The 17075-nt window shown below is 40.1% G+C and overlaps 1 protein-coding gene across 2 annotated transcripts in view; it reads left to right on the plus strand.

Moving 5' to 3' along the window:
- Positions 1 to 17075, plus strand: part of TMOD3 (tropomodulin 3) — a 79254-nt gene that overhangs the window by 54245 nt on the left and 7934 nt on the right. For both annotated transcript variants that reach the window (XM_046653748.1, XM_046653749.1), the window contains 5 exons: positions 200 to 289; positions 4019 to 4149; positions 5907 to 6014; positions 8908 to 9051; positions 10046 to 10190. In XM_046653748.1, coding sequence (XP_046509704.1) covers positions 200 to 289; positions 4019 to 4149; positions 5907 to 6014; positions 8908 to 9051; positions 10046 to 10190 — 618 coding nt within the window. The remainder of the gene's footprint in view (positions 1 to 199; positions 290 to 4018; positions 4150 to 5906; positions 6015 to 8907; positions 9052 to 10045; positions 10191 to 17075) is intronic.

Consider the following 17075-nt stretch of genomic DNA (forward strand, 5'->3'; position numbering starts at 1 on the left):
AGGTGTTGATGAGAAAGAGATTGTAGGTGGTTTTTAGTCATGTTGTCTCCTTTTTTTGGCTGCAGAATCTGTATTTTATTAAGTAGGAAAATGTCCAGAGAATGTTAAAATCCTTGATAGAAAATTTGGTTTTAAAATTAATTCTTTATGTTTAAAACTGATGGAAATGAAAAATAACTTTCTTTTTCTATATTTATAGCTATTCTTGGGATGCACAATTTGATAACGAATACACAGTTCTGTACTATAGTGGGAAGTAGTAATGGTGTGGACCAGGAACATTTTTCAAGTGAGTACTTAACAATGCTTTGTGAATTTCAATCCTTTGTTAAACATATTCTGTTTTCTCTATATATAAACTTCAGTATATACATACAAAATGTTATGTATATATAGTTGAAACCCAGATTCCAGTTAGATGACATTGGCATAGAAAGTCATTGCAAATAGAATATTGAATATTTTATGCTTAATGTGTCAGCGAATGTAATAGAAACAACTCTCACCTCACTGAACAATACTGATGGTTAAACAGTACAAAAGCTAATCAGACTTGGCTTTTGTTGACATTTTATTTTCAATGTTAGCTGATTTTCAAGAAATCCACAACAGTGCTGACTAACTACATTATAAAATCAGATTCAGGAAAAACCACAGAACTGTTCAGCTCCTAATCCTTTTAGTTGATGCCAAGTATTAAATAGCCTAAAGCAAAGCTTTTTAAAAAATTTATTCATAGGATGTTTTAAAATTACCAAAGCAATGCATACTTTTGTGGCACATTTAAACAATACCTAAGTGTATAAGATCAGAAGTAAAAGTGTCTCTATCCACAGACAACGTGCCTTCTGCTCCTGTACCCCCTCCCCCACCCCTCACTGTTAACAGTTTGGTATAGATCCTTCTAGACATTGTACCATGTTTGTACAAACTTATATATGTATACATGTTATACATAAATAGTCTTTTGTTTTTTACAGAAATGGGATCATATGATAAATATTTCTTGCAACTTAATTCTTCAGTAACAATACTATTGGCAGATTTTTTTGAATGCTGACTTGGGCCATGTTCTGTACACAGCTCTTGAATGTGAATTGCTCTCATTTAATCCTCATAACAGTTCTATGAAATAGGTGTTATTGTTATCCGTAATTTGCATGTGAGGGAGCTGAGGCTTTAGAATGAATAAGTAAGTAACTTCAGTATCACACAAAGTCAGTAGTGAGGACCTTAATCCATGCCTTACAGTTTATCACTTAGCAATAAATCAGGTTTCCAATTAGAACATATGGACCTACCACATTCAAACATCTGTATAACATTCCATTTTATGAATGTTCTATAATTTGGCCATTCTCCCTAATTTTTTTACAGAAACGTTCAGACCTACATAGGAGAGAGAATAATGTATTCATCACCCAGCTTCAGTTGTTTTTGACATTTTGCCAGCCTTATTTCATCCATTGTCTGCCTCCCTCCCCACCCCTTCCACTTTTTTTTCCTGGAATATTTTAAAGCAAATCCTGTTCACTTGTATTACTTCACCCATAAATATTTCCATATGTGTCTCTCACAAATAAAGCCTATTCTTTTAACCTAACCACAATGCCATTATCAAACCTAAATATTAACAATACTTCCTTCGTATCATCTAATAACTAGTCTGGGTTCAGATTTCCCCTATTCTCTCAAAAACATTTCACAGTCGGTTGGTTCAAATCAGGATTCAAGTATGGGTCACATATTGCATTTGGTTGTCGTTTGGTTTCAGTTCCTCTAAATTTCTTAAGAGTTCTCCTCAACCTCTTTCCTGCTCTCTTCATGCCATTTATTTCTTGAAGAGACTGGATTATTTGTCATGTAGAATTTTCTACCTTCTGGATTTGGCTGATTGCAACCTTGTGGTATCATTTTACATGTTTCCCTATCTCCCGTGTTTCTGTAAACTGTTACTTTCTAGAGGCTTGATCAGATTCAGGTGCGGCTTTTTGGTTTTTGGTTTTTGGCAGGATTGCTTCCCAGGTGGTGATTGAATCACATTAGGAGCATATCACGTCTGGTCATTCCTCTGTGGGGAATGTGTTAATATTGATCAGTGGGTTCAAATGTCCATAGCCTGATCCTTCCATTTAAAGTTCCCTGTGAACCTTTCTTAATGGTCTCAGCACCATTTGTTGACTGGATCCATTATTTCATTAGGGAGCAAGGCTCTTTAAATACATGCATTCTGTGGAGAGGGGAAAGAAAGCTTTTGGTTTTATAAAATTTAGAATTGAGGAAACACTCAATTTTCCATTCAGTGAGGAAGCTCTTTGCCAACGCTCATAATCTACCGTCTTGAAGCAGATTGCCTTGGGGCTGGTCCCATGGCCAAGTGGTTAAGTTCACGTGCTCCTCTTTGGAGGCCTGGGGTTCGCCAGTTCAGATCCTGAGCAGGGACCTACGCATCACTCATCAAGCCATGGTGTGGCAGCATCCCACCTAGAAGAACTAGAATGACTTACAGTTAGGATATACAGCTATGTGCTGGGGGTTTGGGGAGAGAAAAAAAAAGAGGAAGATTGGCAACAGATGTTAGCTCAGAGCCAGTCTTCCTCACCAAAAAAAAAAGAAGAAGAAGATTGCCTTGCTGAACTTAGGTGAGAGGGAGCCCCCCTGTCCTTTTAGCAGAGCTCTGTTAGGAAGGTTTTCCTTGTTTTGAATGAAATTCTGCCTTCTGGCAAGGTACACCTGTTCCAACCCAGCCTTTCAGAACAACATGAACTTTCTCTCTTCTCTCTCTACAAGATAAATCAGAAAACAGCAAGCATACTTTCTTTTAATATATACTTCCAGGCTAAATATATCAAGATCTTTCAATTGTCCTCAGGAAAATAATTTTCAGACCTTCATCCAAGTTGATCTCAGAATGCTGTGTGTGTGTGTGTGTGTGTGTGCGCGCGCGCACGAGTGCACATGTGTGATATTTGAAAAGAACACAGTATTCTAAGAGGGAATTGATTGGATGAGTGTCAGTTTACCTTGTCTTAAGATGAACTTTGCTCCTGAAAGCTAGAGGAGGGCAGAAGGGAAGAACTAAGCCAGATAGTGACCCTGTCAGTCTTTCTGTGTTAGTTGCTCTTAACTTTTTTGCGGCCGTTCACCTCTTTGAAACATCTGAGGCTAAAGATGTTCTCCCCAGAAAATTTATCCCTAAAAGGTTGCCTGGTATAGGTATTCGTAGACCTCCACACACATCAAAGCGCATCACTTGGATCTCATTGGAGGGGGTCAAGGCTTCCGGGTCCTCTTTCAGCTTTGCGTGGTTGTGTTCAGCTGTGTGTGCGGATAGGATGTACGGTGAAGGATTGGGAGTAGGAGGAAGGAGGGCATCAGTTTGTGGCATTTCTGTCTCAGTCACTCTTCTGTGCACTGTTACCTCTCTGCCTCCCCATTCCCTGTTCCTCTCTTCTTCCTGCTAGTCCTCCCCGTCTCCCCATTGCACAGTACTCCCCATGAGAGGAGGCGGTCATGTGGCCTTCCGTCACCTTGCTCTTCTCATCGAGGCTGGATTCTTTCAAGTCTGTGATTCTTACTGCCTTTACAGTGTTACTAATCAAATCTCAGAGAAAATGAAAGGAGATGTTGGATTTGATCATATTAGAACTTTATCTTAAACATTGCTAAAAATCAATGGAATCATTAGCTCATGTTATCCAGTCTATTTTAGTGGTAAAGATATCTTCTAATACACGAAGAGGTAGTGAAAATATTTATTTTTGAAGGCTGATACATTGCAAACAAGTGAATTGTTGAAGTGTGTTTGGTATATGTTCAATTAAATTTTATTTGAGTGCTTTGTATATGTGTTAATGCATAAAAGATCTTTTAGAAATTGTGGAGAAGAAACTTTTAAATTAGTTCTACTGTGTGTGTGTGTGTGCACACGTCTTCTATGTGTTACCACATTAATATATGCAGCCACTGTAGTAGTATCAACCAGTGAGACTCTTGCTCTTTTCATTTGTCACTACAGATGTGGTAAAAGGTGAAACGATTCTTCCAGTATTTGATGAGCCCCCAAATCCAACCAACGTTGAAGAGAGTTTAAAGAGAATTAAAGAAAATGATGTTCGTCTTGTTGAAGTTAATTTGAATAACATAAAGGTAGGTGTGCTAGGCACGTGGTAAAGTTTCGAATTGCTTTCAGGCAGTTGGATCTAGGATGCGAGCTGGGCAGTTTTCATATCATATGATTCTTTCTACTTGGCTGTAAAGTTTTTGCTCCTAACAGTATGCCAACATAGATTCCTTCATACTATAGAAATTAAAGTATTGTAGTATTTTCCTGACATGCTTTTTAAAGAGTATCATATAAAAATATAAACCCTACAGGCTGTCAGCGTAAATCTCTGGCTTCCAGAGTACTGCCTGCTTTTAACAGCATGCAGTCTTTTGGGTTTCATTTTTTCCATCAGATTTCCTGAAGTATAATTTATACATAGTAAAATTCTCCCTTTTTAGTGTACTACAGTTCTGTGGACTTTGACAAATGCGTACAGTTGAACAAGGACCACCACAATCAGATATAGAACATGTCACACCCCTTTGTCATCATTTTCTGCCCCCAGCTCCAGCCCCTGACAACCCCTGAAGTGTCTCCTTTCCCCATCATTTTGCCTTCTCCAGAGTGTCGTGTGAATGGAATCACGTGGCAGTACGTAGCCTTTTGAGTGTGGCTTCTTTTGCTTAGCATAATGCGTTTGGGATTCATCCATGTTGTGTGTGTCAGTAGCCTGTTCCTGTGTATTGTTGAGTGGTATTCTGTTGTATGGGTTTGCTGCAATTTGTTTCTCCACTCACCAGTTGGTAGACCTCTGTGTTCCTTCTAGTTTGGGATGATTATGAGAAAGCCACTGTATACATCCACATGCAGTCATATGTCTTGTGTGAACATACGTTTTCATTTATCTTGAATAAACCACTAAAAGTGGGCTTTCTTGGATCTTATTGGGTTTTAAAACAATGTGACGCTTCCTTGGAGTAAATAAAGAAGAAATGAGTTAGGAGAGCAGAGGGGTAATTAATTACCAAAGGGTAATCTCAGATTAGCTCTTGGGTATTGGCCATTGTATCATAGCTTCATTACAAATTCCTCATTTTAAATCTTGATTTGTCTGAATTGGGTGTAGAGGGAGCATCTGAATTACAAGAATCTAGGGAATAAGACCTCTGTGCTCCTTTAATGAGCGTTCCTTCCTGTACGTGGAGGAAAGAAAGCCTTGGGAAAGCTAATATCCCTCGTTGATCACTAATCTTCATTTTTTTTAAAAATTAGGTCCTCATATATCTCTGTCTCTAAATCAACAGTAATGATCTGAAAATAACCAGGCTACAGGGAACTGAAGTCTTGGTACTAAAAAAGGAAGAAATTAGTGCCTTCTAGAACTATACCTTTCCACATTTCAAGTAGTGTAGGGTTAATCTCTCTTAGTACCATGTAGCTTAAATTAGGTGACTAAGAACAATATCTCATCGCCCTCAGTAATCGCCCTCATTAGAGGTGGGCTCCCCCATCTCTCTTTGTAGAAAAGTGGGTCCACTTTGAACACTCAAGCGTTGACTTCTTTATATTATGAATAATGAAAAGTTGAATAGTGAGAGTTTCTTCAACCTAAATAGTCTAGAAATGGTGATATATACCCTGCTCTAGGTCAACAGTTTGTGCAGACGTACCGTAATGGAGAAGTCAAATAGATATGGGGGAGGCTGAATTGTTTTCATTTGTAGACTAACTGTTGTGTGTTCATGTAATTTCTGAATACATTTTAATGAAAAAAAGTAAGTACAAATATATTTGATTAATGGACTGAATCTCCTGAAAACTAAAATGTAATAATGTTCCACATCATTTGTCTTTCAAGAATATCCCAATTCCAACCCTAAAAGATTTTGCGAAGGCTTTGGAAACCAACACACATGTGAAACATTTCAGTCTTGCAGCCACCCGGAGCAACGACCCCGTTGCTGTTGTAAGTAAGCTACTATTGATAATATTGAAATTATGACTACGTACCAAGGTATGTTACAGAGGGGCCTAAACTGTGATTTTATGAACAAGATTTACTCCTTTTTTTCGATTGATGTTTAGCTCATTATGTCCTACCCTTTTATGTATATTTTTTCCTATGAATTTTTAAAAATATAAATGGAGTCATGCTGTTCTGCAACTCAGTTTTTCACTCAACAGCATATCTTAAAGATCTTTTCATTTAGCGCATTCAGTTCTGCATCATTCTTTTAACATCTGCAGAGGATTCCATTTGTGTATCTGTCATCTTGGATTTTTGTCAAATGCTTTTTCTGTGTCTGTTGAGATGATCATGTGGTTTTTGTCATTTATTCTAGCAATATGGTATATTACATTGATTAATTTTTGTATTAAGTCAACCTTGCATCCCTGGGGTAAGTGATGGTATGAACCTTTTCCTTCACTTGGCTTTGAGCACATCACTCCCTTTGATTCTCCTCCTGCCTCACTGGACATCCCTTCTCTGGTCCCTACACTGGTTCTTCCTCATCTCCCCAGTCTCCAAACATTGGAATGGCCCAGGGCTCAGTCCTAGGCCTTCTTCTTTTCTCTATCTACACTCACTTCCTGGGTGATCTCATTCTCTTTTATTGCTGCCTCTTGTCTGTATATGCTGGTGACTCCCTGTGTCGTTATCTCCAGTTCATACCTCTCTCCTAAACTCCTACTCATGTCCAGCTCCCTACTTAACAGCTTTACTTGGATGCCTCACAGACATCTCAAATCAACGTCCCAAGCCAAACCCCTGGCTTCTATCCCATACCTGCTTCCCTCACACTCTTTCCTTTCTCACTAAATAGCAGCTTTATTCTTTCATTTGTTTAAGCCCAAAAAACTGGAGTCATCCTTGACTTCCCTTTCTCACAACCTTAAATGTATATCCAGCCCTGTCTTCAAAATATTTCTAGAATTCAACCACTTCTCACCATTTGCACAACTACCACTCTGGTCCAGGCCACGATCTTCTCTCATCTGCATTATTGCAACAGCCTCCCGCTTGAGCTGCCTGCTTCCTTCCGTCTTACCCACCCCAAAGCCAACTCTTTACACAGCATCAAAAGTGATTCTTTTCAAACTTAAGCTAAATGACCTCCTTCCTATACTCAGAGCCCTCCACAGCTCCCTATCTCACTAAGAGTAAAAGTCAAAGTCTTTAGTGGCCTCGTAAGGCATTCCCTGAGCAGATCTCTCCTTTACTTGCCCTTTCCTTCTACTCTTACCCATGCAGCCTTCTTGCTCCTCCTCACACATGTCACTCATGCTCCAAACTCAGGGCCTCGACACTTGTTCCTCTTGCCTAGAACTTTCTCCCTAAAAATATTATACATGGTTTCACGTCATCACTTTATTGGAGTCTTTGCTGAAATGAATGAGCCTTTCTGGTGAGGCCTTTCCCGGCCCTTCATGTACAATAGCAGCCCCACCCTTACCCCCAGCACTCCCCATCTACTCTACTTTGCCTTTCTTCCTCCATAGCCTTTTTTACCATCAGACATTGCATTTTCTTACTTGTTCGTTATCTCGGCCCCTACTAGAATGTAAGTTCTATCAGGCGGGGACTTGTAGGTTTTATTTCTGAATCTACAGAGCAGTACTTGTCAAATAATAGGCCATCAGTAATATCTGAATAAATGTGTGTGCAGATGGATGGATAAGGGATTTGTTCCAGGCCACATAGCTGGTTGTCGCCAGTAGGAAGTACAGGTGTGTAGATACCTGTCCCAAATTCTTTCTCGTGTCCCTGCCCCCATTGCCCTTTATCTTTTTTTTTCTTTTCTTTAAAGATTGACACCTGAGCTAAGAACTGTTGCCAATCTTTTTTTTTTTTTCTGCTTTATCTCCCAAATCTCCCTGGTACATAGTTGTATATCTTAGTTGCAGGTCCTTCTAGTTGTGGCATGTGGGACGCTGCCTCAATGTGGCCTGGCGAGCAGTGCCATGTCCATGTCCAGGATCCAAACCAGCGAAACCCTGGGCCGCTGCAGCGGAGCTCAGGAACTTAACCACTCCGCGATAGGGCCGGCCCCGCCCTGTCTTTATCTTGACCTACCTTTAGGCTTGATCTTACCTGTATTTTCTGGAGTTTGACCTTGCTTTTGACCCCTCAACAGGGCTGTTTTATATAAACTCGCACTCATATTCTTCCTCCCCTCTCTCTCTCGCCTCTTCTCCCTCTGCTCACTTGCAGGCATCTGTTAATTAATAAATATGGTGTTTATTTAGCACTGAGTTGAATGCCTAGCACTACCATACCCTGTGAGAACTGTAATGGGAGCACATTGAAGACATACAACCCTTGAGGAATTTAATATTTAGTTAGCCCTTCTTCTCTGTGGTCTTTGTGCTCTTGCAGGTCTAGTTATCTGTGATCTTTTCTGGCCTTCTGCCTCAAGCATTCCTTTTGGTCTCTGCCTTGGAAATTAGTCCCTAATGTACCCTCATTTTGGCTTCACGGTAACCCAGCTGCAGCAGGACCCAAGTAAGAAAAGATGTTCCAAAGAGACATTGATGAAGTTAGTCCTCCAAATAAACTGAGAGAAAGTCTGAGAGAGACAGGAGGAGGAAGCGTGCAGTAGAGTATGAATGAACTTAAGAACGTGACTAGCTGTAGAGAGTGTTACAAAGAGAATTACATGCAACAAAAAAATCTAAAGATTGTGACAGGTACATGTGAAAAGTAGATACATGTGTGGCCTGTGAGGTAGTGTCAAACTAAAACAGTCTAACGAGAAACATTAAGCCAGTTATGTTGGTTAGTATATTTGTTTATGGCATGTACACTGTATAATGGTGCGGTCAAATTTTAATCTCCAAATACTTTCTTTAATTTTTAGGCTTTTGCAGATATGCTGAGAGTGAACAAAAACTTGAAGAGCTTAAATATGGAGTCGAACTTTATTACAGGTGCTGGGATCCTAGCACTGATTGATGCTTTAAGAGATAATGAAACCCTGGCCGAGCTCAAGATTGACAATCAGGTCTGTGTTCTCCAGCGGTGACTTTGACCAAGCACAGCCCGCACTGCTGTGTAGGGCGTGGGGACCCAGGAGGCGGGCGGGAGGAGGGCTTCCAGGGGGCCCTTTGGGAAGGTGGGGGCCTGAAAAGGGATAAGGGGACACCTGAGGATCCAGAATATTAACTTAATATTTTTAGCATAGGTTTTTAGTATTTTCATAGTTATGCAACCATCGCCACTGTCTAATTCCAGAACATTTTCATCACCCCAAAAAGAAACTCCATACCCATTAATAGTCACTCCCTACTCACCCATCCCACTAGCCCCTAGCAACCACTAATCTACTTTCTGTCTCTATGCATTTGCCTATTTTGGGTAGTTGATATAAATGGAATTATATAACGTGGTCTTTTGTGTCTGCCTTCTTTCAGTTAGCAAAATGTTCTGGAGGTTCATCTATGTTGTAGCATATATCAATACTTGTTCTTTTTTATGGCTGAGTAATGTTGTATTCCATTTGTGTTCTTTCTACTTTTTGAACGTTAGGAATAATGCTGCTAAGAACATTTATATGCAAGTTCTTATATGGACTTAGGTTTTCATTTCTCATGGGTATATACTTAAGAGTAGAATTGCTAGGTCATATGGTAACTCTGTGTTTAACTTTTTGAGGAACGGCCAAATTATTTTCCGAAGCAATTACACCATTTTACATTCCTGCCAGTGTGTCTGAGGGTCCCAGTTTTTCCACATTCTTGCCAATACTTGTTATTGTCTGTCTTTTTGATGATGGTCATCCTTGTGGGTATGAAGTGGTATGATCCACACTTTTTGATGTCTGTATGATCATATACTGAACTCTAAAATTTTGTTTCTTTTATGAATGTTGTAAAATTTGGGAAAATCTAAAAAAGACCAACAGAATCAGCATGTACCTGAATGTCTTATTCTGACTTACCTTGAAAAATGTTTTGATCTAGTTTATTGACACTGTTCTTTATTTCTAATTATTCCAGAGGCAGCAGTTGGGGACAGCTGTAGAATTGGAAATGGCCAAGATGCTTGAGGAAAATACAAATATCCTTAAATTTGGATATCAGTTTACACAGCAGGGACCCCGAACCAGGGCAGCTAATGCCATAACGAAAAACAACGACTTAGGTAAGAAATGCAGCATCAAATAGAATTTTTGAATTGTCTCATTAAGTTACTGTGTAGGACAGACCTTTTGTCCTTTTAAAATAAATTTTAACAGAGAGTGGTTACTCAGCCTCGGTTTCTGAAACCTGCACGGTTCTTCTTATACTGATTGAATTACAGTTCAGTTTCAGTGAGGTTCTGGTGATTATTACTTAGTGGGTAAAATCTGTTCCCTGTCACAAACACAGTTTTCAGTGAACAAACGTTTTTCTACAACAAACATTGTAACAAATCCTTCCTATAACACATACTTGTTCTCAGTTACAACTCACCCCTCGGAGCTATTAAAACAAAGATTTCAACATTTACAGGAAAGTGTTTTGCCCTTTTTATCAAACGGTGGATGGAAATTTAATTTTATACGATAAAATATAGAAAAGCATCGTTTTAACTGAAGGCCTGCAGTCAGCGGTACATGCATGTTGGCCGTGCCTACCTGTGTGCCTGCCACAGCCATGCTGCGCTGTGTCGCTCTTCTCTCCGCTGGCGTCTTGGGCGGTAGTTTCCCGTTCTTTCATGGGTCCTGTTGAACTGCTGAGGCTTGTGGCTTCTGTTGGAAGTAAATTTTCCAGCAAAGGCTGAATTAAAGAATATGATACTTATCATTTTGTTTCTAAAAATTGACTCTTCAGTTAAGTTTGGTGATTGTCCCTGAAATATTTTAAAAGATGCAGTTAGACAAGAATTTAAATAACACTTCTTAAAGGGAGGAACATTTCAAAGTGATGCAGTTCTTTGAAGCTTCAGCCATATTTGAGTTTGTGTTCTTTAAAGGTTTCTGGAGCAGAAAAAATACAGCTCCGTTCTTTAATTGAGGTCCCTGTGAAAAGTATTAGTTCAAACCCCTTCTGTCCTTTGATGACTGTAGTTTCCCATAGAAGAATCTAGCCTCTTGCTCTTTAAAAGAGAAAACTGGTGTGTTTCAGTGTATTGCTGATTCTGGAGGTAGTCTGCAAAGTCATGCTAATTGTTTTAGTATTGGGTCACTATTCGACTTCTGTTTTTTTCCTTCACGTATTTAATTTTGCTTTGTAGAGCAATGTTTCTCACGTCTGGCTGAACTTGACAAATAATTGGAAAGTTTTAAGGACACATAGGTTACTGGCTCTAGAATAGTGTTTTACTTAGTAAGTTATACCTCATTGTAATTATTTATTTTCAAAGACTGCAAGCTATTTGAGGACAGGGGCCAGAACTAGCTGTTGAATCCACAACGCTTTTAAAACCATGCCTGACAGTAGGAGGTACTTAAAGATTTATTAAGTGAATAAAGAAAGTGATGGAATTTGAACTCTGCTCAAAGTTACAATTTTCTGGTAACTGATTAGCCGTAAACTTAAACCGGAAGTATCCTCCATTTTTCCTCTCCTCTGAAACTGCCTTAGCTTTCCCAGGATGTCACCCACAGATTTGTAGCCCCCACTGTCTGTGACACCTTTGTCGCTCCCAGCAGCTGTCCTGCACGAGCAGCACAGTGAGAGCCCATGTCAGCGACAGGGACACCAAGTTTTGCAAGGCCACAGCATTTGTGCTCTTCTGCTGAGCTGATCGTGGCAGGCACTTTCCCCAGATTTCTGTAAGAAAAGAAATGAGCAAGGGAGATTTTGGCAGATGGAAGATGAGGGGACAGACGAAAACTCTCTCTAGGCTGCTTTATGCTGACACTGAGCAGTGGAGTAGCTGTCCACGGCAGCGCGTAATCGAGGATGGGGAGGCCACGTTGCAGAAGTTGTGGTCTGACACGAAGCAGAATGGAGAGAAAGCAAACAGCTTGGTGCTGAGAACTCTCTAGACACCACCACCCCCCCCCAAGTTGTTTCATTCCGATCCAAACTAGACTTTCAGATGTGGGTCTCAGGCATGAAGTGAAAATAAAGACATTCCTGGAGTAGGGAATTGCATGGATAAAAGCTCAAATTTGGGAGCAAGGAAGTTATTTCTATGCTGAGGACAGCCTCCAGATTTTGAGAACTATCTCTCATAGCAAAACATTCCTCCAGAATAAACTTTCAGTAAGTACTTGCTGCTTGAAGCTAACACAATAAAAATGTACTGTCCGCAGATTCAGAGGGGATGCTGGGAGAAGGCACTAAAATTTCATGGTAAAGAACTTAGATCTCTTTGGATTTTACATGGGAGGCATTTGAGAGCCATTGTAGGCCACTGAATGCATGATTAAAGTGATGCTTAAAAGAAAACTATTCTCATTACTCCTCTAGTGATAGGATGTGAGGTTAGCTAGGACTGACTCGCAGTTGACTGATCATGAAGCATTGAGAACTTATGTTGGTGGCGTGGGCTTTGGAAAGAAATTGCCAAAGAATTGTTCATGGGCCACATTTCTAAGCCTCTCCTCTAGAGGGGGAACTGAGGAATTGCTGGAAGGTAACGAGTAGGCACCGAGTGAGAAAGAGGACTTGGAAGTGGCCCTTTGCCCCGTCTTCTGCTGTGTCGTGCTCACGGCACCCTCTGGTTGATTCTTGTTTGTCAGCCCTACGCTTTGATCTCTGCCTATAGATCAAGGGTGCGGGCCTGAAGACCATGTTTTCTTACATGCAGTTGAATATGTGGTCACCAGAAAGAGAGATCAAAGAACAAGACCTGAAACTTGTACAGAATTTCTTGGGCATATAATTTTTCTTCACCTTGCAAATGGGGCCGTATCAGATCTTTAGTGTTCTGATTCTGACAATGTCTCTCCCTCTCCTGTTGTTTTCTTAGCCTCCACTATTCATTGAAATAGGCGTACCTACACACCATCTTTCCAGCTAAGAAGCGTCACAGCTATAACAGCAAAGAGGTTATATGGTCCCCATGCAATATGCCATTGAACTTCGAGTCTCATATTACTATCTTTACACTAGCTAATCTCTTACTCAATTTTCTACACCTTTTTCGTTTGTCCTATAGGTCTTGTTTATAACACGTATTTTTCTGTAGCATGCATTTTTAACATCTGAAATGGCCTGCAAATAACATCCAAACCCTTCTGCAATTCAAAATTGTCTTGGAAATGTTCTCCCTTAAGAATTATCTGGTTTGTCTTTCAGTTATTTCTGTTTTTCAGAAATCTGTATACAAGAATTAGGTTTGTATTTGAGGACTCAAGTCTCCAGTTGATTTTTTTCCCTTAATATTTCAATAAACACATGAAACTTGTTCTTTGTTAACATGGACTAAAATTAGAGTCAGGGGTGTACTTAATTTGATAAGTATAAAATTGTTCCTGGGAACTTGATACTTTAGTCCTCCTGGTTTGTATTTTCTAGCTAGCACCCAGCCAGTGGCTGGACAAGCTTTCGTGCACATCACTTGAATGTCTGGGCTCAGCTTCTGAAGGCCAACAAACAGAAGCCAGCATCAGAATAGCGGGAGAGCAGAGCATCTGCAGCCTGGCCGGGGGGCCAGTGCACCTGTTGGCTTTTCATTCCTCTGTTAAACAGCCAGTTCAGGCTGAACAAAGGCAGTTGCCTTCCTACCGCTTCCATAGACAGAAGAGAGCGTAAAATTAATAGACCAACAATCTAACTTACACAGAGGAACTTACTGGTAAGAGTGTCAAAACCAATAACACGTAAATGCAGAACCTCTATAAAAGCTAAATGGGCTTTCCTCATCCCCAGATGATAGCTGACCAGGCCTTTGACCGTCCCGTAGCCCTGCTGTGGTGGGTGATGAAGCTGAGTACTCTACTGAATGCTTCATGTGTTCTCAGTACTGCACTAGACAGCATGTCGTGCCTTTCATTGCACAGCCGTGAGGTACAGATGTCATTATTCTCCTATGACAGCGGATGAGTTGAGGCTCAGAGAGGTTCGCTTACCTACCAAAGAACACACTACAAAAAAGAGGCAGAGCCGTGATTCACACTCTGTTTGTCACTGACTCCAGAACTGGTGCATTTTGTCCTCTGTAAATAGTTGTTGGCCACAACACTGAGGAGGCCTGACTGGTGGCTCTCAGCGAATGCTCTGTGTGGCTGATCGGTGAGAGGGAAGGTAGCAAGATCCTGAAGTTGGAGGCCTTGCCCTGCTGCCAGTGAGCCTAGTGGTTCCGGGTCACCAGTCCCTGAGGAGGCGGGGGCCTCAGATGGACACGCATCTTCATCAGCTGAACGAGTGGGCTAGCCCCTCTGGCAGCTGAAGTTGACGCTGGCCAGTGTGACCTCGCCACATTGCCAGGGTCTGAGACTTTCATTACTCTGTATTTGTGGTTTTCTCAGAGCCCTGCATTGGTTCATCTCGTAGGAGACAAGAGAAGGAAATTTTGGAGAGCAATAGCAAGTCCCTTGCCTGTAAAAATGACAAAAACGTTTTTACTATCTTCTTTCACAGACTAGGGAAATACCTCGTAGTGCCTAATCAGAAGAGCACGCAAATAGTTACTTTAATACTTTCTAATCCCAGCTGCCTGAATGTCATTTCAAAATTTCACACAGTAGTTTATTAGTCATTTTTTTAAGGGAAGTATAAATTACTTTAATAAACAAATGAGACAGGCACAATGCCTCCAAGGCGATTGTTGACCTTTCTGTTCTGGATTTCTAACAACTGCTGCTGGGTCGGCACAGGGGAGCTCAGGGCATGTAGTTCCCATTTTGAAGCTCCTCAGTTTTCAACAGGTAGATGACAGTGATGAAGGATACGAATTTTTTTTTTAAGTTATTGTATTGAGATCATATTGGCTTACAACATTGTGTGAATTTTTTTTTTATTATTGAGTTAATGATAAGTTACAATCTTGTGTGATTTCAGTTGTACATTAATGTTTGTTGTTCGTGTTGTAGGTACACCATTTCACCCTTTGTGCCCACCCCCCACCCCACCTTTCCCCTGGTAGCCACTAATCTGTTCTCTTTGTCCACATGTTTAAATTCCTCATATGCGTGAAGTCATACAGAGATTATCCTTCTCTAACTGGCTTATTTCACTTAACATAATTCCCTCAAGGTCCATCCATGTTGTTGCAAATGGGACGATTTTGTTCTGTTTTGCAGCTGAGTAGTATTCCATTGTATATATATACCACAACTTCTTTATCCATTCATCTGTTGATGGGCACTTAGGTTGCTTCCATATCTTGGCTATTGTAAATAATGCTGCAATGAACATTGGGGTGCATAGGACTTCTGGAATTGCTGACTTCAAGCTCTTTGGATAGATACCCAGTAGTGGAATGGCTGGATCGTATGGTAGTTCTACTTTTAATTTTTTGCGGAATCCCCATACTGTTTTCCATAGTGGCTGCACCAGTTTGCATTCCGACCAGCAGTGTATGAGGGTTCCATTCTCTCCACAACCTCTTCAACATTTGTTACTATTAGATTTAGATATTTTTGTCATTCTAATGGGTGTAAGGTGATATCTTAGTGTAGTTTTGATTTGCATTTCCCTGATGATCAGCGATGATGAGCATCTTTTCATGTGCCTATTAGCCATCCATATATCTTCTTTGGAGAAATGTCTGTTGATGTCTCCAGCCCATTTTTTGATTGGGTTGTTTGATTTTTTGTTGTTGAGTTGTGAGAGTTCCTTATATATTATGGATATTAAGCCCTTGTCAGATATGTGACTTGCAAATATTTTTTCCCAGTTAGTGGGTTGTCTTTTTGTTTCAATCCTGTTATCATTTGCCTTGAAGAAGCTCTTTAGTCTGATGAAGTCCCATTTGTTTATTCTTTCTATTGTTTCCCTTCTCTGAGAAGACATGGTGTCTGAAAAGGTCCTTTTAATACTGATGTCATAGAGTGTACTGCCTATGTTTTCTTCTAGAAGCCTTATGGTTTCAGGTCTCACCTTTAGGTCTTTGATCCATTTTGAGTTTATTTTGGTGAATGGTGAAAAAGAATGGTCAATTTTCATTCTTTTACATATGGCTTTCCAGTTTCCCCAGCACCATTTGTTGAAAAGACTTTGTTTTCTCAATTGTATGCTCTCAGCTCCTTTGTCGAAGATAAGCTGTCCATAGATGTGTGGTTTTATTTCTGGGCTTTCAATTCTGTTCCATTGATCTGTGCACCTGTTTTTGTACCAGTACCATGCTGTTTTGATTACTGTAGCTTTGTAGTATGTTTTGAAGTCAGGGATTGTGATGCCTCCCGTTTTGTTCTTTTTTCTCAGGATCGCTTTAGCAATTCATGGTCTTTTGTTGCCCCATATACATTTTTGGATTCTTTCTTCTAATTCTGTAAAGAATGTCATTGGGATTCTGATTGGGATAGTGTTGAATCTGTAGATTGCTTTTGGTAGAACGGACATTTTAACTGTGTTTATTCTCCAATCCATGTACATGGAATGTCTTTCCATCTCCTTATGTTGTCATCCAATTCTCTCAGAAAACCCTTGTAATTTTCATTATAAAGGTCCTTCACTTCCTTAGTTAAATTTACCTTGAAGTATTTTATTCTTTTTGTTGCGATTGTGAATGGTATTGTGTTCTTGAGTTCTTTTTCTGTTAGTTCATTATAGAATATAGAAATGCTACTGATTTATGCAAATTGATTTTATATCCTGCAACTTTGCTGTAGTTGTTGATTACTTCTAAGAGTTTTCCAATGGATTCTTTGGGGTTTCCTACATATAAGATCATGTCGTCTGCAAACAGTGAGAGTTTCACTTCTTCCCTCCCTATTTGGATTCCTTTTATTCCTTTTTCTTGCCTGATTGCTCTGGCCAGGACCTCCAGTACTATGTTAAATAAGAGTGGTGATAGAGGCATCCTTGTCTCGTTCCTGTTTTCAGGGGGATGGCACTCAGTTTTTGCCCATTGAGTATGATGTTGGCTGTGGGTTTGTCATATATGGCCTTTATTATGTTGAGGTAGTTCCCTTCTATGCCCATTTTGTTC

This window comes from Equus quagga, chromosome 2, assembly GCF_021613505.1.
Source record: "Equus quagga isolate Etosha38 chromosome 2, UCLA_HA_Equagga_1.0, whole genome shotgun sequence".
In the NCBI taxonomy this organism is placed as follows: Eukaryota; Metazoa; Chordata; class Mammalia; order Perissodactyla; family Equidae; genus Equus; species Equus quagga.